General features: G+C 35.8%; 1 protein-coding gene across 2 annotated transcripts; it reads left to right on the top strand.

Annotated features, from left to right (window-relative positions):
- Positions 1 to 1,145: 1,145 nt before the first annotated feature.
- On the top strand, positions 1,146 to 7,242 carry LOC107946793 (ABC transporter B family member 28). Of its 2 annotated transcripts, none has more exons than XM_016881256.2 (16): positions 1,146 to 1,620; positions 1,702 to 1,889; positions 2,004 to 2,027; positions 2,116 to 2,217; positions 2,473 to 2,563; positions 3,158 to 3,258; positions 3,446 to 3,496; positions 3,612 to 3,740; positions 4,300 to 4,362; positions 4,437 to 4,713; positions 5,012 to 5,160; positions 5,260 to 5,349; positions 5,987 to 6,121; positions 6,201 to 6,257; positions 6,389 to 6,445; positions 6,663 to 7,242. In XM_016881256.2, exons 1-16 carry the CDS (start codon positions 1,215 to 1,217, stop codon positions 6,897 to 6,899), a joined length of 2,157 nt encoding a protein of 718 aa, XP_016736745.1. In that variant the 5' UTR covers positions 1,146 to 1,214; the 3' UTR covers positions 6,900 to 7,242. The 2 variants fall into 2 exon arrangements, with proteins under 2 accessions (XP_016736745.1, XP_016736759.1); XM_016881270.2 differs by having other exon boundaries at positions 1,147 to 1,620; positions 1,685 to 1,889.
- Positions 7,243 to 24,698: the final 17,456 nt, after the last annotated feature.

Raw genomic sequence — 24,698 nt, 5'->3', positions numbered from 1 at the left:
ACCAATATCTCTTATGTATGTTTTGGTATTCGTTACAAAATTTTGTATCCTTTAAATTTTTAGATTTTACAATAATGATTTTTGAATTGACTAATATATTTCAAATTTCCTAATAGTAGTCCAAAATATTTAATGGTGTAATTGATTATTAATTTTGCTTTTAGTTAGAGATTTCAATATAGCACTACAAATTTTGTAATGGATTTTAAAAAAAAAACTAATTTCTATTTAATTTATTTAAACTTGTATAAAATATTTAAATCCCAATTTTTAAAATATTTTAAAAAAATAAATTTAATTTTCTCTTTATTTTCAAATTTTAGAAGTCTATATAAAATTCTATATTTTTATAATTATATTTAAATATACCAGTTAAAATTTCAAAAACGGTTGCCAACATTTTAAAATATTTTTAAAACAATAATTTAAACAATACTTTATATCTTATTTTTAATATGTTTTTAATATACGCAGAAAATTCTATTTATTTACAGTATAATTGTTCAAATTACGAAAACGATGGGAAACAAGGAATATTGTTATATGTTGAAAATATTGTTGTATGTTAAATTTTTGTTAACAGTTAAAAAATCTTAATCTAATAATGAGGATTCACGCACACCAAATTATCTAATTGCACGACGTAGATTACTGTAAACCTTTAGAAATATTACTATTAATCTATCAGTGGTTGAATATGTAAAAACTTTTTACTAAATTTTTGTTTTGAGCTCACAGCACAACCTGTAGACCAAAATCTCATGAATACTTAATGTCAATAGTGATTCAGTCTTTAATTTAATATAATAACATATTTTCCCATCCAATTTCATAAAAAAATTATTTTAATTTTTATTTATTTTTTTATTTTTTTAACCCTTAAACTTATATTATTTATCAACTCAAGTTATACCAAGTTAATAATTAATTAATTTTTTAAATAGTAAAGTTCAAAAAAAAATGATAGATAATTTTTGAAAGTGTAAAAAAAAAAATATTTTTTTTAATATTATTTAAATTTAAAAAAAAAATTTAAATATACTTTGACCATCTGTTTAGGGCGTCGTTGCTCTACTCTCTTCCAAAGCTGTTGCTTCAGCGTGAAAAAACACGTTATAAAACCGTTAACTTCTAGCGAATACTATTAAAATAAGAATTTGGACAAAAGTTCTCAAAAATCAGATTATCTCTCTCTTCCCCTTTCTTTCGTATTCATGTCCATGGCCACTGCCTCCGCCTTTGTAACCTCACCTCTCCTTCAAAAAATCAGCTCGACGGGCTTCTCCACTAGGACCCGACACGCGAGCAAACTCAAACTCAGTTTGCACCAATCATGTACTTTCGCGCCATTTTCACTCCTTCCACCGACAAAATCCTCAAGATTGAAGAATATCTCGAGTTTAGAATCCCGCGCTTACGTTACCGGTCCTCCGATAGTGAGCGAGTCTGACCCAAGGATAAACGGTTCGAAGACTGACACTGTTGGAGCTGAGCCACCGAAATTGATAAGCTGGAGGCTTCTATTGAGTCTTCTTGTCCAACATAAACTCAGAATCAGTATTTCGGTCTTGGCTCTGGTTGGCGGCACCACCTGTACTCTTTCAATGCCTATATTTTCTGGTAAGGATTTTTTTTAATTTTTAAGTTAAGAAGAAACAGGAGATGCTCACGCTATTTAATTAAGATTGAGGAAATGTACAGGACGATTCTTCGAAGTGCTCATAGGCGCCAGAAAGGAGCCGTTATGGAAGCTGCTTAGCAAAGTGGGGCTTCTATACTCATTGGAGCCGATTTTCACAGTTATATTTGTGGTAAATATGAATACCTTATGGGAGACAGTTATGTCAACACTTCGAGCTCAGATTTTTAGAAGAGTTCTGATTCAAAAGGTATGTATAACTTATGATTACTTTAAATCATCTTCTCAAGGGATTCGTAATTTAAATTGTAACAGTAGCAGTACTATATTTTCTAATTGATTTTTTTTGTATGTTAATGCACAGGCGGAGTTTTTTGATCGATACAAGGTTTGGAAATAGTAAATTTAAGAAAGCTGTTTTATTTATTTATTTATTTATTTTGTTAGATGCTGTTTTCTACATTTGCTTCTTACAGGTTGGTGAGCTCAGTGGTTTGCTGACATCTGATTTGGGATCTTTAAAAGATGTTGTCAGTGAGAACATTTCAAGGGATCGTGGTTTCAGGGCACTTTCTGAGGCAAGCCACTATATACTAAAGTAAAAGTGGGCTAGATGTTGCCTAAAATTAAGCATGTAGTAGTTCGTATTATCTGACTCTGGTGGACGTAATTCTTCCGTCACTAATATTGCAGTTAAAAGTTCCTGGATTTCTAAATTTTAGCAGAATTTATATTATGTTTACCTTTGCATTTCCAGGAAATATTCATGTGTGATTTTGTAGAATGGATTATTTGTTATCTCACTTTTTGTTGATTGTTTAATGTTGTTGTAGGTTGTTGGGACGATCTGCATACTGTTTGCACTGTCTCCTCAACTAGCCCCAATTCTAGGCCTTTTGATGCTTTTTGTGTCGGTTTCGGTTGGTAAATACAGTCTGTTTACACATGTTTATGTTCAGTATGTTTGTTCGTTGTTTGAATTTATTCTTTACCACATAAGTGATACTTGTCTCATTTTGTTGCTGTCGAAGGTGGGGTTATCAATGGTTTTGAGAGTTTAATGTTGTAGTCTATTACAAGTTTAGCCTTTCTTTACTAAACAATTCTCCATTTGTCATGTTTCACAAATATGAATATTTTCTTAACCCTGTTTCCTCTCACACCACCTGAATTTCCTGTGTTAATAATTACCTCCCCCTTTGTGAAAAATGTGTCATACTGGACCTTCGGAGAACATGCCTTATAGTTGAGCACATATTCGTTCACTGCACTCTGCAGTACTGGCATGCTGCACGATTATAACTGAGAGACATAGTGGTTGGATCTAATACCAATTGATACAAACCTTTAGAGAACTGCACCCCAAAAGGTAGCTATTGAGCTTGGTAGAAGAAAATTAATTACTTTTCTTCATGGGATCCTAGTCCATATCTTGATTGCAATTGGGCACGCATCACATACATATGCTTGGTCATGTCTTTTTATCTGTTTTTGACGGTGATGGTTGATTCTTTCTAGCTATATACAAGCGATCAACTGTACCTGTATTTAAAGCTCATGGAATGGCCCAAGCTTCTATGTCCGACTGTGTAACAGAAACGTTTTCTGCAATTCGAACTGTATGTTCTTAAAATGCTCTGGCCAGCTACCTACTGATATGGATATCTACTGATAGAAAATTGATTTCCTTGAACTCCAAAATTGACAATGTCATCACTTGACATCCTTGTGTTACATTAAGAAAAATTCTTGGTGAAAGCTTTGATGCAAGCTTGATGATTGAAATAATAACGTTGGTTGTCATAGGTAAGATCTTTTGGTGGGGAAAAACGTCAAATGTTAATGTTTGGTAGCCAGGTAAGATATTAATCATTCGCTATTTTATGTATCTCTTAAACTTTTATTGTCTCTACATAAGCTTGGTTGAATGTTCTTTTGTGCACACAACGTATACTTTAAAGGGTTTTGGCAGGTTCTTGCATATCAGAGAAGTGGTATAAAGCTTGGGACTTTCAAATCCATAAATGAATCTTTGACTAGGGTTGCTATTTATATTTCTTTACTGGCCTTATACTGCCTTGGAGGAAGCAAAGTGAAGGCGGTAAGCATTTTGACCTTGGGATGCCCTTTCTTTAAGGGTGTCTTGGTTGGGTGGAAAAGTAAAGGGATAGAAGGAGCATTTTGACCTTGGGATGCCCTTTCTTTAAGGGTGTCTTGGTTGGGTGGAAAAGTAAAGGGATAGAAGGAGGGAGTGGAAAAGTGGAAGAAAATAAATTTTGACTGTGCTTGTAACGAAAGAAAATAGGAGAGATTATCATTTTCTATCCTAATGCATAAAAACCAAGCTAGGAGGGAAAATGGAAAAGAAGTTTATCTTAGTTCAAAACTATTCATTTTTCAACAGTTTTATTTTCTTTCCTTTCATTTTTCAACTCAATCAAGCAATGGATGGAAATAAAATTATTTTTTCTTTCAATTTTTCCATCTTTCCTACCAAGCACACCTATGAAAAGAAAATTTATATTTTCCATCTTTCTTTTTCTAACCCTTCAATTTTCATCTTTCCAATTTTCTTTCCACCCTCCGTGTTAATTTTGTGTGCCTTCAACCATTTTCCTGAGCTTATCTCTCTCTCTCTCATTCATATATGCTGATTGCAGGGTGAACTGTCTGTTGGAACCGTGGCTTCATTCATCGGATACACTTTCACTTTAACCTTTGCTGTGAGTCCCTTTTCTCTCTGCACTCACTTATTTATACCTTTTGATACGTGCTATCTAATGTAATTCTCATACAGGTGCAAGGGCTGGTTAATACATTTGGAGACCTTCGAGGAACTTTTGCTGCGGTTGAGAGGATTAACTCTGTTATATCTGGAGCAGAAATAGATGCAGCACTTGCTTATGGTCTGGAAAAAGATATCCAGAAGAAAGAAGATGATGAAAATATCCAATTATTCATCTCCAATGGTGCTTTTGGGAAAAGCCAACAATTAGATTCACATTACATGTCAGCACTGAAATCAACAAGTGATGTGGGAAGATTAGCTTGGTCAGGCGATGTTGCTCTGGAAGGTATATTGACTTCGAACTGCTTAATTTCAAGGCACTCTTGTATTTTTGAAGGAATTGTTTCTTCTTATTAGCCTTAAGCTTAAGCTATTTGCCTTCCACATGATAAAATTCTATTTCTAAATTTTTTAGGTAAAATGAGGAAGTATCATACATGTGACCATAATTTCTCTTTTGCAACAAATTTTATCGAAACTGTTAAGCTTGTCCAAATCACTGCAGATAAATATAATCTTGGAACAGTGATCAAAGATACATGCATATCATACTGCACAAACTAATGTACCTGCTTGTGCTGCAGATGTACACTTTTCTTATCCTTTAAGGCCCGATGTGGAAATTCTTAATGGTCTTAATTTGACTCTAAAATGTGGAACTGTGACTGCCCTAGTGGGTTCAAGTGGTTCTGGCAAAAGCACAATAGTACAACTATTGGCACGCTTTTATGAGGTTTGCAAGCAATTGTACTTGTTGGTTTCTCGTTCTCTTGTCAAAGCATAGTGTGATCTAACATATTATTGCAAACAAATTTACATTTTGTTCTTGCAGCCAACCAGAGGTCGTATAACTGTTTCTGGAGAGGATGTTCGGACATCTGACAAGAGTGAATGGGCCCGAGTTGTTTCAATAGTGAATCAAGTATAATTTAACTATTTGGGAATAAATAATTATTTAGTGCTTACATATGAAAGCATGGTTCTCCTGGAGTAAAACATTCCCGCCTTCTGAACCTCTGCATGATTAATCAATTGACCTGTTCTACTTGCTGTATAGGCTGACCATTCAACTTGTTCATAGAATAATTCCTTTTCTGGTTAGAAAGCAAAGCTTTGAATTGTATGTTTAGTATTATGACTGTTTCCGATTCAGTTTACTGAAAGGAAATATGACAAGTTTATACCAATCAGAATAGACAATTTAGTCCAGGCTGCTACCCATGATTATATATACATATATGATATGTTTAATGCAATGGTGCGTTTCTTTAGATGCAAAAGTTTACAGAAGCATCTTATTCAAAACTAGCATCATTAATGTTTTACCTCTGCTGAATTTTGTTGTTAATTAGGTGCACTTGATTCATAGCATTTTCTTGCTGGATTACCGTAGCAGGCTTTTTAGGTTAAGGAATAGGTTGGGTTTGGTGGATTAAGCTTGGATGTAATATAAAACTTATATAACTGTAAACAAGTTGTGCTGATTATCCTTAAGGAATTTCTTTATGAGACATTTTATTGTGGCATTTCTCAATGTTAATACGGATAAAATGACACAGGAACCTGTTCTCTTTTCTGTCTCTGTTGGAGAAAATATTGCATATGGGCTTCCAGACGATATTGTATCCAAGAACGACATTATTAAGGCTGCCAAAGCTGCAAATGCTCACGAATTTATAATTTCTCTTCCACAGGTTCGTTGATTCAATCTATGCAGCTGTTCTCTTATTTTGCAAGCAATTTTATTTTCTTCTAAGTTTTGTTGATTGAAAGGGCTATGACACACTGGTTGGTGAGCGTGGAGGCTTGCTGAGTGGAGGACAGAGGCAGGTACTGTACTAAGAGGTTATCTAGACATGCATGGTGCTAGTCCATGCTTAAGATTATTTACATGTGTGGTTGTATGCATGAATGAGAGGACAGGGTGAAAGCACTGATCATTCTTATTTTTTCGTCTTCAGAGAATTGCAATAGCGAGAGCTCTTCTCAAGAATGCTCCAATCCTGATCCTCGATGAGGTAATATTTTCATTTGCCTTGTGCATTTGTACATTCTTGCCATGCTGGTCATTCTCACCGTGACAGAAGACATGAAACTAAAGCATTACTGCTATGCCAGGCCTGTATGTCTCTTAGTGAAGGCTTTCTTAATTTATTTTTGACATATTATGGAACTCGATTTCCATTTAGCAAGCATAAAATAAATGCATGCCATTTCAATATTTTATTGTTGCAGGCAACAAGTGCTTTGGATGCCGTTAGTGAGCGCCTGGTACAGGATGCTTTGAATCATCTAATGGAAGGCAGAACAACATTAGTGATTGCTCATAGATTAAGCACAGTTCAGAATGCCCATCAAATTGCTCTTTGCTCAAATGGCCAGATAGCAGAACTTGGGTCCCATTTGGAATTGCTTGCTAGGAAGGGGCAATATGCTTCTTTAGTTGACACCCAAAGGCTGGCGTTTGAATAATATTGAATTCCATAGATACTATTTCCAGAACGAAGACCATGCAAAAGAGGAAGATCTTGTCTAAACTAGTGGAATCACATCAAAAAAAAAAAAAAAAAGAAGGGGGAGTCTCAATTATGGAGATTATAGGACATAAGTTGGCAAAGTTCAATTGGCAAGACCTTTTGATAGCTGTTTTATTTTTATTTTATTTTGTATTTTGTTTGTCGTAAGAGCAGGCGGCAGTGGTGGGAAACAGTTGCATTAAAGAGATAATAGCAAGTCATGGTAGGAACTATTGTTGTAGCAAAGATGATATAATATTGTTAGTACAAAACTCCGATAAGGAAAAAACTCGAACACACGATCGGAACTCGAAAAGAAAAAGAAGAAATAGGACAGGCTCCAAGGCGTGTATCAAGCCACTATCTTTAAGGTTATATCCGCCCCCACTTATCTTCAGTGTGCAAACGAGTTCCAAGCAAATTAACCTCGAGGATACAATGAAGCCAATGACTATTTGCGTTTTGCACTGACGAGAATAGTCCACTATGCACTGAGTAATGTATAACAAAAACTCAATTTCTACAAAGGATTTCTGCAGCAATACTTTATAGAATAATCTAATAATATTAGAAAATGAAGGAAGAGAAGAAATAATATTAGAATTTGTTGATATGATTTCCAAATGAAATCCCATTCCTATTTATAGGAATTTTCATGTCTCTTCATAGAGACATCTTTCAATAGGTGTCTTTATGAATAAATAAATAATAATAATTATTCATTTAATTTTGTAACTATTCAAATAATATTTTTTGAATAGTTATAATTCTTTTTTTAAAAAAAAATCAAATGATATAACTTTTGACCAATGACCAAAAGTTTTATCTTTTGATTAATTACACCCATTCATTTATAGTTATTGGGATACTATAAATATTTGAAAATATTCCAACAATCTCCCCCCATTTTCAAAATATTTAGATTTTGATATTCTTGGAAATCAATTTGCATAAATAAAGGTGTCTTACGATTGAACCTTCACTTAGTGAAAACATGTTAAAGTTAATCGAAATTGTATGGTAGACTAAGCTTTGAACCAACTATTCCATTTGATTAACTGAACACATCTCACACAATGATTTCAACATCAGTCAATGCATAGTATCTAGGGACACTATTATAGCCATGTGTCTATGTCCTCTTTTCATGAGTGCTATCAGAGCCAAGCCCTTAAGCTCCTAGAAGCGGCCACACTTCCACTCACATAGGTAGATCCCATCAAAAGTGTTCCCGTAATTATAACACTCTAACATATTTATGTTATGGGTCCATTAAGAGTACATTACTCATCCTTCCCTTATCATTACGGGTACCTAGCACTTTAATCTTAGGATGGATTTATTTATAGTGCTAACAGTCACATACTAATGATGTACTTTGTCTCATTGAACTCAAGACTTGACGTTATACCAAGCGTTGAGTCGAGTTTCCATCATGGGTGACTCTAATTAATAGGCTTGAGTCCCATCCCTTTTGAGGTCCTTTTTACTGCATCTCTAGCAAGACTTTTTGTCAAAGGATCTGCCAAATTTTCACTTGACCTCACATAATTAATAGTGATCACTCCATCAGAGATTAATTGTCGGACATAACTATGTCTTAATCCAATGTGTCTAGACTTTCCATTATATAATTGGCTATATGCCTTTGCTAGAGTAGCCTCACTATCACAACGGATAGAAATAGGTGAAATTGGCTTAAGCCATAAAGGTACATCATAAAGCAAATTTCTTAACCATTCTGCTTCTTTAGATGCAGCGGCTAATGTAATAAATTCTGCTGCCATGGTGGAATCAGTAATACATGTTTGTTTCTTGGAACCCCAAGAAATGACTCCTCCACCAAGAATGAAGATCCACCCACTAGTAGATGCATGATCTTCCAAACTTGTAATCCAACTAGCATCTGAATACCCTTCTAAAACTGGAGGATATCCATTATAACACAATCCATAGTTAATAGTTTTCTTTAAGTACCTAAGTACTCTATTTAAAGCTTGCCAATGCAAACTACTTGGATTGCTTGTGTATCTACTCAATTTTCCAATAGCATATGCAATATCTGGTCTTGTACAAGTCATTATGTACATAAGACAACCAATTAGACTTGCATATTTCAATTGATCAATTTTCCTATCAGCATTAGATACTAATTTTAATTAAGGATCCATGGGTGTAGATGCTGGTATACAGTTGAAAAGATCAAACTTTTTAAGCACATTTTCAATGTAATGTGATTGTGATAAAGCTATAGTGCTTTCATCTCGGGTTATTTTAATCCCAAGAATAACATCTGCTACACCCATATCCTTCATAGCAAAGTTGTTTGACAAGAATTTCTTTGTGTTTTCTATTTGTTCCAAATCCGTGCCAAAAATGAGCATGTCATCTACATATAAGCAAATTATAACACCCTTTCCATTATCAAGTTTACTATATATGCACTTATCGGATTCATTTATTTTATAGCCATTAGCTAAAACAACCTTGTCAAACTTTTGGTGCCATTGTTTTGGTGCTTGTTTAAGCCCATATAAAGATTTAACAAGCTTACATACCTTATGCTCTTGTCCTAGAACAACAAATCCTTCCGGTTGCTCCATGTACACTTCCTCTTCCAATTCACCATTTAAAAATGCAGTTTTAACATCCATTTGGTGAACAACCAAATTATATATAGAGGTAAGTGATATTAATAGTCTAATTGTAGCAATTCTTGCTACTGGAGCATATGTATCAAAGTAATCAATACCTTGTCTTTGTGTGAAACCTTTTGCTACCAACCTTGCTTTAAATTTATCAATGGTTCCATCGACCTTCATTTTCTTTTTGAAGATCCATTTACAACCTATTGGTTTGGAACCTGGTGGAAGATCAACTAAGATCCAAGTTTGATTTCCCATTATTGAATCCATTTCATCATTTATTGCTTCTTTCCAAAAAGCAGAGTCTTGAGATTTCACTGCTTCTTCAAATGTAATAGGATCAGATTCGGTATTATAACAATAAGGTATCTTATTGCATATACTTTCACTTTTTCCTTCTACAAGAAACATAATGAAATCTGGTCCAAAATCTTTGACCTTTTTAATCCTCTTACTTCTTCTTAATTCTTGACAAGATTCATCATTATTATCAATTTGTTTCAATGGAATCTCATTCTCATTTGAAGAATGAATCAATTGTTGTGGTTGTAATTGTCTTGATATAGAATTAAATATATTTTCATCAAAAATAGCATCTCTTGATTCAATAACCGTATTAATTGAAATTGAATCATTTGGTTCAATTACTATGAACCTATATGCCTTGCTATTATGTGCATAACCTATAAATATGCATTCAATTCCTCTTTCACCTAACTTTTTACGTTTAGGTGTTGGAACTTTTACAATAGCTCTACAACCCCAAACCTTTAAATAATTAAGGTTTGGTTTCCTTTTCTTCCATTGTTCATAGGGGGTTATTTTAGTTTCCTTATTAGGAACTCTATTCAATATATGACAAGCTGTTAGAACAGCTTCTCCCCAAAAACCCTGTCCAAAACCTGAATATGATAACATTGAATTTACCATTTCAATCAAGACTCTATTTTTCCTTTCAGCTACACCATTTTGTTGTGGTGTGTAAGGGGCTGAAACTTGATGGACAATTCCAGTGAGTTCAAAATAACTTGGATTATAGTATTCTCCACCTCTATCCGATCTTAAGCACTTGATAAATGATTCACACTGAAGTTCAACTTCAGATTTATAAACTTTAAATTTATCAAGCGCTTCATCTTTTAAATGCAATAAATATACATAACAATATCTAGAACAATCATCAATAAAAGTAACAAAATATTTCTTTCCACCTAATGTAGGAGTATTATACAAGTCACATAAATCACTATGTATCAAATCAAGCAATTTTGTTTTCCTTTTAACCTTAGGGAAAGGATTTCTTGTAATTTTAGTCAACATACAGGTATTGCATTTTTCAATATTATTATTAAAAACAGGAATTAAATCTAATTTATACATGTCATTAAATTTTCTATAATTCAAATGACCTAATCTATAATGCCACAAACAAAATGATTCAACCATATAAGCAGAAATAGTATTTTTATTCTTATTAATAATATTAAGTTTGAACATGCTTTCATACATATACCCTTTTCCCACAAAAATTCCTCCCTTAGACAAAATAAACTTATCAGCCTCAAAAACAAGTTTGAAACCAAACTTATTCAACAGACTTCCAAACACTAAATTTTTCCTAACTTCTGGTACATAATAGACATCATTTAAGGTTAAAACCTTTCCAGAAGTGAATTGTAGTTCAACAGACCCTTTGCCTTTAATTGTTGCGGTGGAAGAATTTCCCATGTACAAGACATTGTCATTTTCACATTGTGTGAACTTTGTGAACATGCTTTTGTCTTTGCACACATGTTTCGTTGCTCCGGTATCAATCCACCATGTATTATCATCTTGTGCCATATTAATTTCAGATATCATTGCAACGAACTTTTCGTTATTATCAGCCTTAGAAGATGATTTCTTCTTTAAAAATCGACATTCATTCTTGAAATGTCCCGGCTTTCCACAATGATAGCATGAGCCCTTTTGTTTCTTTTTGAACTTAGGTGCTCTATCAGTCTGATTGAACTTTCTCTTGAATGGCTTAGTAGTCTGTACTTCCTCCGTAACATGTACTTTGGCATTTTCAGAGTTTAGGTTCTGATCTTGTTTTCGATACTCTTCTTCAATACGAAGATGATTTGCCAAAGCCTCAAGAGATATTTCCTCTTTCTTATGTTTTAGACTTCTTTTAAAGTCTTTCCAAGATGGAGGAAGTTTGTCTATTATGGAGGATACCACAATCATTTCATCCATTTTCATATCATATTGCTTAAATTGATTCAGCATCTTTTCAATATCACGAAATTGTTCCATAACAGAATGACCATCAACCATTTGATAATTATTGAAACGACTGACAAGAAATTTCTTACTTATAACATCTTCGGTCATGTATCTTGCCTCCAATTTGTCTCATAATTCTTTAGCGGTGACGTCGTTTTGGTAGGTGTCGAACAAACCATCAGATAAACCATTCAATATGTGGCCCATGCACATGTAATCAGCATTGTCCCATTTTTGTCTTTCTCGGGTTGCAGCAACAGATTCATTTTCATTCTCTTCAGGTCTTGGAGTATCCAAAACATAAGCAATCTTCAAAGTTGATAACAAAAAGTGCATCTTTTTCTGCCATCGTCGAAAATTGCCACCATCAAAACGATCAAGTTTAACAAAGTTGGAAGCCAACTCCCTTATTGTTCCACTTTCATGTGTTGTGGTAGTCATCATGAAATATAACCTTAAAATTGTTAGTACAAAACTCCGGTAAGGAAAAAACTCGAACACACGATCGGAACTCGAAAAGAAAAAGAAGAAATAGGACAGGCTCCAAGGCGTGTATCAAGCCACTATCTTTAAGGTTATATTCGCCCCCACTTATCTTCAGTGTGCAAACGAGTTCCAAGCAAATTAACCTCGAGGATACAATGAAGCCAATGACTATTTGCGTTTTGCACTGACGAGAATAGTCCACTATGCACTGAGTAATGTATAACAAAAACTCAATTTCTACAAAGGATTTCTGCAGCAATACTTTATAGAATAATCTAATAATATTAGAAAATAAAGGAAGAGAAGAAATAATATTAGAATTTGTTGATATGATTTCCAAATGAAATCCCATTCCTATTTATAGGAATTTTCATGTCTTTTCATAGAGACATCTTTCAATAGGTGTCTTTATGAATAAATAAATAATAATAATTATTCATTTAATTTTGTAACTATTCAAATAATATTTTTTGAATAGTTATAATTCTTTTTAAAAAAAAAAATCAAATGATATAACTTTTGACCAATGACCAAAAGTTTTATCTTTTGATTAATTACACCCATTCATTTATAGTTATTGGGATACTATAAATATTTGAAAATATTCCAACAAATACTCTATTCACCTGTATCGAATAAACTTATAGGTTTCTTATTATTATTCGAGCCCCTTGGTTGGGTGGAAAAGTGAGTGATAAAAAGAGGAAGTGGAAAGTGAAAAAGAATTTCTTGAATGTGTTTGTTTGGAAAGAAAAGTTAAAAAAGAAAGAAAATACGAGGGATATGATCATTTTTCATTTTAATGCATAAAAATCAATCGTTCCAATTGGGAATGATGTGAGGAGAGAAAATGAGAGATATGTATATGTATGTTAGTTCAAAATTATACATTTTTCAATTATTTTATATTCTTTCTACCAAGTAATGAATGAAAAGAAAAAATGTATTTTCTTAATGAAAAGAAAAAATGTATTTCCTTTTCATTTTTCTAGTTTTCTACCCTTTCAATTTTCAATTTTTTAAATTTTCTTTCCACCCGACCAAGCAAACCCTAAATATAAGGTTTGGAAATAAACATTTTGTAGAGGACTAGGGTTTAGTCTAAGCAGCAAACAATGAGAATTTCCAAGTAACAAGAAACAAAATGAATAACACTGTTATAGGAGTGTTCAAATAGTTGGTTCGGTTATTAACTGAACCAAACTAGCATTAACTGAATTAATCGAACTGTATAATACTTTAATCGTTAATTGAACTGAATTTTTTTTTAAAAAATTAACCATACCAAAATATTTCGGGTAATATAGTTGGATAATTGAATTAACCGAAATTTATATATATTTTTGTTAAAACAAGTATAAAACATATTAAAAAAATACATTGAAATTAATCAAAATATATGTTTTGTCTCGAAAGTTAACTGAATTAGCCGAAATTTTATGTCTTGAAACACTACAGAAGTCTTGAAATTAACACATAATATTAATTATTAAGTTTGTTTAATTATTCGATTTCAAACAAAATTTTACTATAAATTTTTTTTCAAAAAACCATTAATCGACCTTCGACTGAACTAAGTTCAGCCACTCAAACTAAGTTCGGGTTGACCGATTAACTAAATTAGATCGGTTCGACCAGTTAATTCGATTTTAACCGAAATTTAAACACCCTTACACTGTTATGTACAAAAAGTTCCATGCTTTCAAAAACTAAATAAGATGATAACAACAGTCAATTGGAAGATAAAAAGAAAAGAATTCATGAGAAATCACCAACGGGGATCAACAAATGTTCAAACTACCTCCATAAGCAATAGTGATGCTTTGCAGATGCTCCCAATAGAAAATTAAGCAGAGTTCAGCTAAGAATTTATGGTTGAGCTACTAAAACAAATGCAATGAAAGATTCCCAATTAATACACTTTGAAAACCATCGTTTGGTAGCAAATTGGTTTGATAGATGTTAAAACAAATGTTGCAATAATATGCAAATAATTCTTTTTGACTGATATAATAAATGTTACAATAGCAGTTATGATAGTTTAACAAAATAGCTAACAACAATAAATCATAAGTAAAGGAGACTAAGACTGTTTTTTCTTTTTTTATACCATATTTATGTTTACAAGACCTTGCGTACAAAAAGGAATTCAGTTCTGTGAAAATAAAAAATAAAATAAAATAAAGAACACATAGATATTTACGTGAAAATCCTTTTGGGAAAAAACCACGGGCAGAGGAGAAGAAAATTCACTATGTCAAATTCAAATAATTACAAGAGGAATAGACTATATCTATTTATAGGCTTGTAAAACCATATTCTAGTAAGATTGAAACACCTTATTCTAATTAATATAAAATAGATGGAGTTTAATAAGGTTTAAAAAACCTTATTCTAAAATAAAATAAAATAAAAGAAGTGTAGTTCTATATGGATTTTACTTTTATTTTATTTTACCATTGTATTTTATTTAAATAAGGATTCGGTTCATTTAATTCTAACAATCTCCACCTTGACACGAATTCTCAATAAACAAGTTCTTCATCGTGAACTCTCAACGAACAAGTTCTCCACCTCTTTCATAAACCCCTTAACGGTTTAACTTCAACAATAAACACCAACCAAGTCTAAGCAATGCTCAAACTTGGTTATAGGAAGTGACTTAGTTATCATATCTACAGGATTTTCATGAGTACTAATTTTGCTCAGAACAATATCACCACGAGTAATAATATCACGAACAAAATGATACCGAACATCAATGTGTTTTGTTCTCTCATGAAACATTTGATCTTTTGTAAGGAAGATTACACTTTGGCTGTCACAAAATACTATACTGATTTGAAGGCCTTCATTGAGTTCACTAAAGAGTCCCTTCAACCAAATAGCTTCTTTACAAGCCTCAGCAATTTCCATGTACTCAACTTTAGTGGTAGACAAAACAACTGTAGTTTGCAAAGTGGTTTTCCAACTGATTGCACAACCTCCTATTGTAAAGACATAACCTGTGAGAGATTTTCTTCTATCAAGATCTCCAGCAAAATCAGCATCAACATACCCAATGACTCCATCTCTAGTTCTTCCAAACTGTAAGCAAACATCAGTAGTATCTCGTAAGTATCTTAAAATCCACTGAACTACTTTTCAGTGTTCTTTACTAGGATTCGCCATGTATCTGCTAATTGCACTGACTGCATATGATAAATCTGGACGTGAACAAACCATAGCATACATGAGAGATCCCACTGCACTAGAGTATGGAACATGTGACATGTACTCAATCTCATCATCTGATTGTGGAGACAAAATCGATGCAAGTCTGAAATGGGCTGCTAAAGGAGTACTAACAGGCTTACCACTCTGCATATTGAATCTGCAAAGAACTTTCTCAATGTACCCCTTCTAACTTAGGTACAATTTACTTGCTTTTCTATCTCTGAGAATCTCCATGCCAAGTATCTTTTTTGCTGGTCCAAAATCTTTCATCTCAAAATTTTCACTTAGTTGGGCTTTGACCTTTCTTATCTCTCATTTATCTTTTGTTGCTATCAACATGTCATCAACATAAAGAAGTAGATACATGAAAGAACCATTACTGTTTTTCTTAAAGTAAACATAACTGTCAAAACTACTTCTTTTGAAATCGTGAGAAGTCATAAAGAAATCAAACCTCTTGTACCACTGTCTTGGTGAATGTTTCAAACCGTAAAGAGACTTTTTCAGCAAGCAAACATAGTCCTCTTTTTCTGAGACTGTAAAACCCTCTGGTTGTTGCATGTAAATGTCTTCCTCAAGTTCTCCATGCAAAAATGTAGTTTTTATATCTAACTGGTCAAGCTCCAAATCATACATGGCCACAATACCAAGCAAAGCTCGAATCGAGCTATGCTTCACAATTGGGGAGAACACATCTATGAAGTCTACTCTTGAAATTTGAATGTAACCCTTTGCAACAAACCTTGCTTTATATCTGGGTTCTTCAACTCCTAGAGTCCCTTTTTCTTTTTAAACACCTATTTACAACGAACAACCTTTTTACCTTTAGGAAGTTTCACAAGATCCCATGTTCTATTTTTGTGGAGTGATTCCATCTCCTCTTGCATAAAAAACATCCACTTTTTTGAGTCTTCGTAGCTAATTGCCTCAGAATAATTAGATGACTCTCGGTTTACATCTATATCTTCAGCCACATTTAAAGCATAAGCAACTTGATCAGCCTTGACATACTTCTTTGGAGGTTTAATTTCTCTTCTAGTTCTATTTTTGGCAATAGAGTATTGTGGTGAAGAAGCAACTCCATTCTCAATTTTTGTACTGGCTTGAGGAGTCAACTCTATATTAATTTGATGCTCCACCTGCTTTTGATTTTTTTATTGGAAGAGTCTTTAAGAGATAAGTTAGGTAGCATAGCAGTTTCATTAAAAACGACATCTCTGCTAATTACAACTTTTCTATTTTCAGGACACCATAACTTATACCATTTTACACCGACTTTATAACCAAGAAAAACACATTTAATGGATCTCGGTTCCAATTTTCCATTATCAACATGAGCATACGCAGGACACCCAAAGATCTTTAAGTCGGGATAATTAGTAGGATTACCAGACCATACCTCTTGTAGAGTCTTTTTCTCAATGGCAACGGATGGAGATCGGTTGATAAAAAAACATGCAGTAGAGCCTGCTTCTGCCCAAAATGACTTTGGTATGTTGGCATTTGACAACATACATCGAACCTTCTCCATGATCGTTCTGTTCATTCGTTCTGCAATCTGTTTTGCTGTGGAGTATGATGAACTGTCAAGTGTCTCACGATCCCTTCTGACTTGCACAACCTATTAAACTTATCAGAACAGAAATCTAAGTCATTATTTGTGCAGAGGTATTTTATTTATTTTCCCATATGTTTTTCAATCATAATTTTCCAAGACTTAAATGCGAAAAACACATCGCTTTTCTGCTTCAGGAAGAATGCCCAAACTTTTCTGGAACAATAAAAGTTAGCATATAATTAGCTCCACTTCTCGAAGGCACTTTGGATAACCCCCACAGATCAGAATGAATATACTCCAACGTTTCCTTCATGTTATGGATACCTCTGGTGAATCGAACTCTCTTTTGCTTCCCAAAATACAGTGCTCATAGAACTTCAGTTTGCAAATTCCTTGCCTATCAAGAAGTCCTCTTTTGCTCAATTCTACCATGCCATTCTCACTCATATGCCCTAGGCAGATATGCCAAAGTTTAGTAATATCATCATCAGAAAAGGAAGAGGAAGCGACAGCTGCATCACCAGTAACAGTAGAACCCTGCAAAACATATAACTTGGTAGTCTTTCTCTACCCTTTCATTACAATAAGGGAACCATTGGAAATCTGTAACACCCCGAACCCGAGACCGTCACCGGAGTCGAATACGAGGTGTTGACAGACTTTTAAAAATTTTTCCAGACACTGCCCAGTCTGAGTACTAGTCGCTTCAAAAATCATATCTTGAGTTTCACAACTCAAAAATCAGTTTTGTGATTTTTCCCTGAAACTAGACTCATGTCCCCATCTATTTATTTTTTTCTAGAATTTTTGGTCGGGTCAATTAGTACAGTTTATTAGTCAAAGTCTCCCATGTTACAGGGGTCGACTACACTGACCTTTGCTCATTACGACTTGGATATCTCTCTGCACAAAGCTTCAATACTGATGCCGTTTGTTTCTATGGAAACTAGACTCAGAGAGGAATCCATACATATATGGTATGACTCCTAATTATCTCTGGTCAATTTATAGTGAATTTCCAAAGGCGGAACAGAGAATCCAGAAACTGTTCTGGCCCCGTTCCACAAGAACCCGAATATCTCATACTGTACTATTCATATGATTGTTTCGTTACTTCCATATGAAAGTAGGTTCATCAAGGTTCGATTACATAATTTATTCACTATTTAATTCCACTCCTACGAATTCTTGTGATTTTTCCAATCCACACCACTGCTGCTATCAGCTTCTGTTTTCAAAGTAAACCTTACCTAATTTGGGGTTTCATGGACCAACTAGGGCCTTGTCATACATAAGCCCACATATGATCATACTTAGCCATTCTAGTGGCTGATCATTTGCTCAACACTTCCATTCCAACTATAGTTACATCATGAAACCATCTATACATTCATAAACACGAATGGTCTAATGCCATACTCCACTTCTACAAGCCATTTTCGCATGGCTGTACACTTATACATTTCATAAAGTACTCGAAAAACAACAATGGGTAGTCCTATACATGCCATATCAAGATTCAACCAAAATAGTACCCAAAAGAGCCTTTGATAGTGTGGGCGACTTCGACTTCAAGATCCCGAGTCCGATAGCTGGAGAACCAAAAATCTATAAAACAGAGGAGCAATGTAACGAGTAAGCAATTTATGCTTAGTAAGTTTGAGTAAGGAATTCCAGCATGCACAAAGAATAGCACACATTTAGCTAAACGGAATATTTCATAATACGCAATTTACCGATATCAAACATGCTTCACAACATTAACAACCCTTATGTACATACACAATAAACTAACTTGGCCGAAGGCCGGTAGCTCGTTTATCAACTGAGCGAACATTTATTTGTAAGGGCTCGATTAAATTCAACACATACGTAACATATCCCCATATTGGGATGTTTTTCGAGTATTCGCTGGAATTTTACAGCAAGCTCATTCATTACCAAATCACGTACCTTCGGGATTTAACCGGATATAGCTCCTCGTTCAAATGCCTTCGGGACATAGCCCGGTTTTAGTAACTCACACAATGCCTTCGGGACATAACCCGGATTTAACAACTCGCACGAATGCCTTCGGGACTTAACCCGGATTTAATAACTCGCACGAATGCCTTCGGGACTTAACCCGGATTTAATAACTCGCACGAATGCCTTCGGGACTTAACCCGGATTTAATATCTCGCACAAAGGCCTTCGGATCTTAGTCCGGATATATTCGCTTAGCACAAAGCCTTCGGGACTTAGCCCGGACAGCATTCAATTAATCATGCACATCTAACAATAATTCATGGCACATTCATATTTCATTTTCGTTTACGAAACTCAAACACAAGGCACATATTGTCCTTGCACATTCGGCTCAATAGCCACACATAGAGCATGATTTAATCACATCGAAATTTAAGCTCTCTTACTCAAGAACTTACCTCGGGTGTTGTCGAACGATTCCGCTAACTATTCGACCACTTTTTCCTTCCCTTTATCGGATTTATTTCCCCTTTGCTCTTGAGCTTAATTAAACAAATAAATTGATTTCATCATTTAGGCATCAATAAGATGAACACAAGGCACTTAGCCCATATTTATACATTAGACATTAAAGTCTCATACATGCAAAAAATCATGCATCAACACAACGTATTAGCTAATTTCTTTCCCCTTGGCCGAATATGCATGTCTATTTTTGGGGTCGATTTCAACACTTAATACACACATATACACACTAGTAAAGCATCCTCCCCCTTTTCATCAATTTAACACATGCATTGCTCATTAACATGCAAGGTTACATTCGGCCTTAGCACACATCTTGCTAGCCGATTCTTCTCCATTTAGCAACCAATGCACATATGTGCTCACACAAAAATGCTAAAAAGGAGGTTCAAGAATCATCAAGCCATCATCACATGCATCATTAACAAGCTTCATATTTTGCATGCAATGGCATTAACACAACCTCCACCTAGGCCGAATCTTAACTCATCCTCTTGCCTCATCACCACAACATCAAACATCAACCAAAAATGATGCATCCATGGTCAAGTGCCATTTCCATCACATAGCAAGATTTAGACCATGGGCTAGGTAGAACTCAAGCTAACAACTAAAACATGCATGCCTCTCATGGAACATCATCAAACATACCTTAGCCTAGCTACATGCATGGCCGAATCTCTTCACCTTTCTTCTTCTTTCCTCCTTAAAATTTTTGGCCAAGGATGAACCAAAGGATGAGAAAATTTTTCTCTGTTTTTCTTTCTAGTTTTGGCAAGCATGAAGATGAGAAAAAGGATGAACAAAATTCCCCCTTTCTCTTCTTTAGCTCACGGCAATGGGGGGGGACAAACACTACACACACATTTTTTTTTCTTTTGTTTTCATTTCTTTATTACCCATACTCCTTATTTTATTCTTCCACTAACAAAACATGTTTCATGACATGTTTTGCCCATCATTCCTTGTCATGGCCGGCCACTACTCATTAGGGGGGGAATTTGACATGCAAGTCCCCCCCTTTGTCCACATGCACTAATAGGTCCTCACACATTAACCTATCACATTTTAAAATTTTCTCACATAAGTCCTATTGACTAAATTCACATGAAATCAACCAAATTGAAGCTTGAAATTTTCACACATTCATAATTACATATTCTAGACAATAAGTATCACATTCAAACATTTCGGTGACTCGGTTTAGCGGTCCCGAAACCACTTCCCGACTAGGGTCAACTTTGGGCTGTCACAACTCTCCCCCACTTAAGAAATTTTCGTCCCCGAAAATCTTACCGGTGAATAGGTTTGGGTATCGTTCTTTCCTCGAGCTCTCAGTTTCCCAAGTAGCTTCCTCGATCCCGTGTTTGAGCCATAACACCTTAACTAACGGAACCCTTCTGTTTCGCAACTCTTTCACTTCACGAGCTAGGATACGAATCGGTTCTTCTTCATAACTCAAGTTAGATTGAATTTCAACTTCCGAGGGATTAATCACATGTGACGGATCGGATCTATAACGTCGAAGCATCGAAACATGAAAAACATTGTGAATCCTTTCAAGTTCAGGGGGTAAAATCAATCTATATGCCACTGGACCAATTCTTTCGGATATTTCATACGGCCCAATGAACCTCGGACTCAATTTGCCCTTACGGCCGAATCTGAGTACCTTTTTCCAAGGCAAAACCTTAAGAAACACTTTATCTCCAACCTGATATTCAATGTCTTTTCTTTTCAAATCCGCATACGACTTTTGACGATCTGTGGCTACCTTCAGACTTTCACGGATTACTTTTACTTTCTGTTCAGCATCTCTAATCAAATCAACTCCGAAAATTTTACTTTCACCGAGCTCGGTCCAAAACAATGGTGTACGGCATTTACGACCGTACAAGGCCTCGTAAGGTGCCATCTTAATACTTGATTGAAAACTATTGTTGTAAGCGAATTCAATCAAAGGTAAATATCGTTCCCATGAACTACTGAACTCGAGGATGCAACATCTCAACATATCCTCAAGTATCTGAATTATCCGCTCGGATTGACCATCGGTTTGGGGGTGAAAAGCAGTGCTAAAATGCAGCTTGGTACCCAGAGCTTCTTGCAATTTCTTCCAAAATCGTGAGGTGAATCTCGGATCTCTATCCGACACGATAGAAACAGGTACCCCGTGTAATCTCACAATTTGATAAACGTACAATTCAGCTAGTTTATCCAATGAAAAATCCGTACGTACGGGGATGAAATGAGCCGACTTAGTCAGACTAACAACAATAACCCATATCGCATCCTTCTTACTTGCTGACAAGGGCAGTCCGGACACAAAGTCCATTGTGACTCGATCCCATTTCCACTCGGGTATCATGATCGGCTGGAGTAATCCTGAAGGCACCTGATGTTCCGCTTTCACTTGTTGACATATTAAACATCTCGAAACAAAGTCGGAGATGTCCCGTTTCATACCATGCCACCAAAATTGACGTTTCAAATCGTTGTACATTTTTGTACTCCCCGGGTGAATTGACATTCGGCTACAATGGGCTTCGTTCAGAATCATCGAAATGAGTTCCGAATTCCTTGGAACACACAACCGATTTCTGAACCTCAAACAATCATCGTCATCAATTTGAAACTCTGATCCCTCGTTCAGAAAACACTTAGCCCGTTTTGCAACCAATTCATCATCGACTTTCTGAGCTTCACGAATTTGGTGAGTCAATAATGGTTTAGCTTTTAATTCAGCTACTAACACATTGTCTGGTAGAACAGACAAATGCACGTTCATCGCTCGCAAAGCAAACAATGACTTCCGGCTTAAGGCGTCCGCAACCACGTTAGCCTTTCCCGGGTGGTAATCAATGACAAGCTCGTAATCTTTCAACAACTCAAGCCAACGTCTTTGTCGCAGATTCAAGTCTCGTTGAGTCATCAAATATTTGAGACTTTTGTGGTCCGAAAATACATGGCACTTCTCACCAAACAGATAATGTCGCCATATTTTTAAAGCAAATACGATGGCAGCTAGTTCGAGATCATGGGTCGGATAATTCCTCTCGTGTGGCTTCAATTGTCTCGACGCATAGGCCACGACTCGACCTTCTTGCATCAATACGCAACCCAACCCAAGTAGGGATGCGTCACTATAAATGACAAACTCTTTACCTGATTCGGGTTGCACCAAAATTGGAGCTTCAGTCAAATGAGTTTTCAGTTGGTCGAAACTTTTCTGACATTTCTCCGTCCACTCGAACTTAACATCCTTTTGAAGTAGCTTCGTCATTGGTGTGGCTATCATCGAGAAACCTTTCACAAATCGTCGGTAATAACCGGCGAGCCCCAAAAAGCTCCGAACTTCAGTAACATTTCTCGGAGGTTTCCAGTCAAGTATGGCTGAAATTTTGTTCGGGTCAACTCGAATACCCGACGCGGATACCACATGACCCAAGAAGCTAACCTCTCTTAACCAGAACTCACACTTACTAAACTTAGCATATAACTGCTTATCCCGCAAAATTTGCAGCACTAGCCTCAGATGCTCAGCATGTTCGGTCTCGTCTCTTGAATAGACCAAAATGTCATCAATGAACACCACTACGAACCGATCCAAATACGGCCTGAAGATCCGATTCATCAAATCCATAAATACTGCAGGGGCATTAGTGAGCCCAAACGGCATCACTAAGAATTCGTAGTGACCATATCTCGTTCTGAAGGCAGTTTTGGGAATATCTGAATCTCGGATTCGCAACTGATAATAGCCCGATCTCAAATCTATTTTTGAGAACACTGAGGCTCCCTTCAGTTGGTCGAACAAATCATCGATGCGCGGCAACGGATATTTGTTCTTTATCGTCACTTTATTCAGCTGACGATAGTCAATGCACAACCTCATGGTTCCGTCCTTCTTTTTCATGAACAATACTGGTGCACCCCAAGGTGAGAAACTTGGTCGAGCGAAACCTCTATCTGTCAGTTCTTGCAACTGAGCTTTCAACTCCTTTAACTCAGTTGGTGCCATACGATACGGAGCTATCGAAATCGGCGTAGTCCCAGGTACAAGCTCAATACCAAACTCTATCTCCCGAACAGGTGGTAAACCCGGCAATTCTTCAGGAAAAACATCCGGGTATTCACAAACCACCGGCACAGATTCAGGTTTCCTTTCTAGTTCTTGGTCATCCAGTACATACGCAAGGTATGCTTCGCACCCTTTTCTTACATATTTCTGGGCCAACATTGAGGATATTACAGCTGGCAACCCATCCAAGTCCGTAGACTCAACTCGGATTACTTCGTTATTTGCACACCTCAAATCAATAGTCTTGCTTTTGCAATTCACAACCGTATCATGCACGGTCAACCAATCCAACCCAAGGATAACATCAAATTCATCAAACGGCAAAAGCATCAAGTCCGCTGGAAAACAGGAACCTCGAATTGCTAGGGGACATTTCTTACACACTTTGTCGACAAGCACGTAACGACCCAAGGGATTTGACACCCGAATTACAAACTCAGTAGACTCAATAGGTAAAGTCTTACTGGATGCTAAGGTTTCACATATGTAAGAATGAGTAGAACCGGGGTCAATCAAAGCAATTACATTAGTATCAAAGAGAGTAAAAGTACCGGTAATAACATCAGGCGAAGAAGCATCCTCGCGGGCACGTATAGCATATGCTCTAGCAGGTGCACGAGCCTCGGATCTGGTCGTAGCATCTCTAGATCCTCTCTGACCACCACTAGCATTGCCCGTATTTCTAGATGGTCTACCTCGAGCAGTGGTAGCACCCGGTTTCCCACTCTGATTTACATTCTGTTCAGACAGCCTCGGGCAATCTTTAATGAAGTGGTCCACTGATCCGCACTTGTAACAGGAGCGGTCATGGAATCTACAACTCCCCAAATGCCATTTACCGCAATGTCGACATTCCGTTCGGCCTCGACGTTCGTTCCCTACACTGGCAACCGAAGTGCCTCGTGTACCCACAGGGGGTCGATCACGATCTCGTCTAAAAAGGCCCGAAGTGCCTCTAGACCGGCCCACATCATCTCGAAATTTCTTCGATGCCTGTCGAAGAGACTT

Source organism: Gossypium hirsutum, chromosome A08 (assembly GCF_007990345.1).
Source record: "Gossypium hirsutum isolate 1008001.06 chromosome A08, Gossypium_hirsutum_v2.1, whole genome shotgun sequence".
In the NCBI taxonomy this organism is placed as follows: domain Eukaryota; kingdom Viridiplantae; phylum Streptophyta; class Magnoliopsida; order Malvales; family Malvaceae; genus Gossypium; species Gossypium hirsutum.
This window is presented reverse-complemented; position numbering and strand designations above follow the sequence as displayed.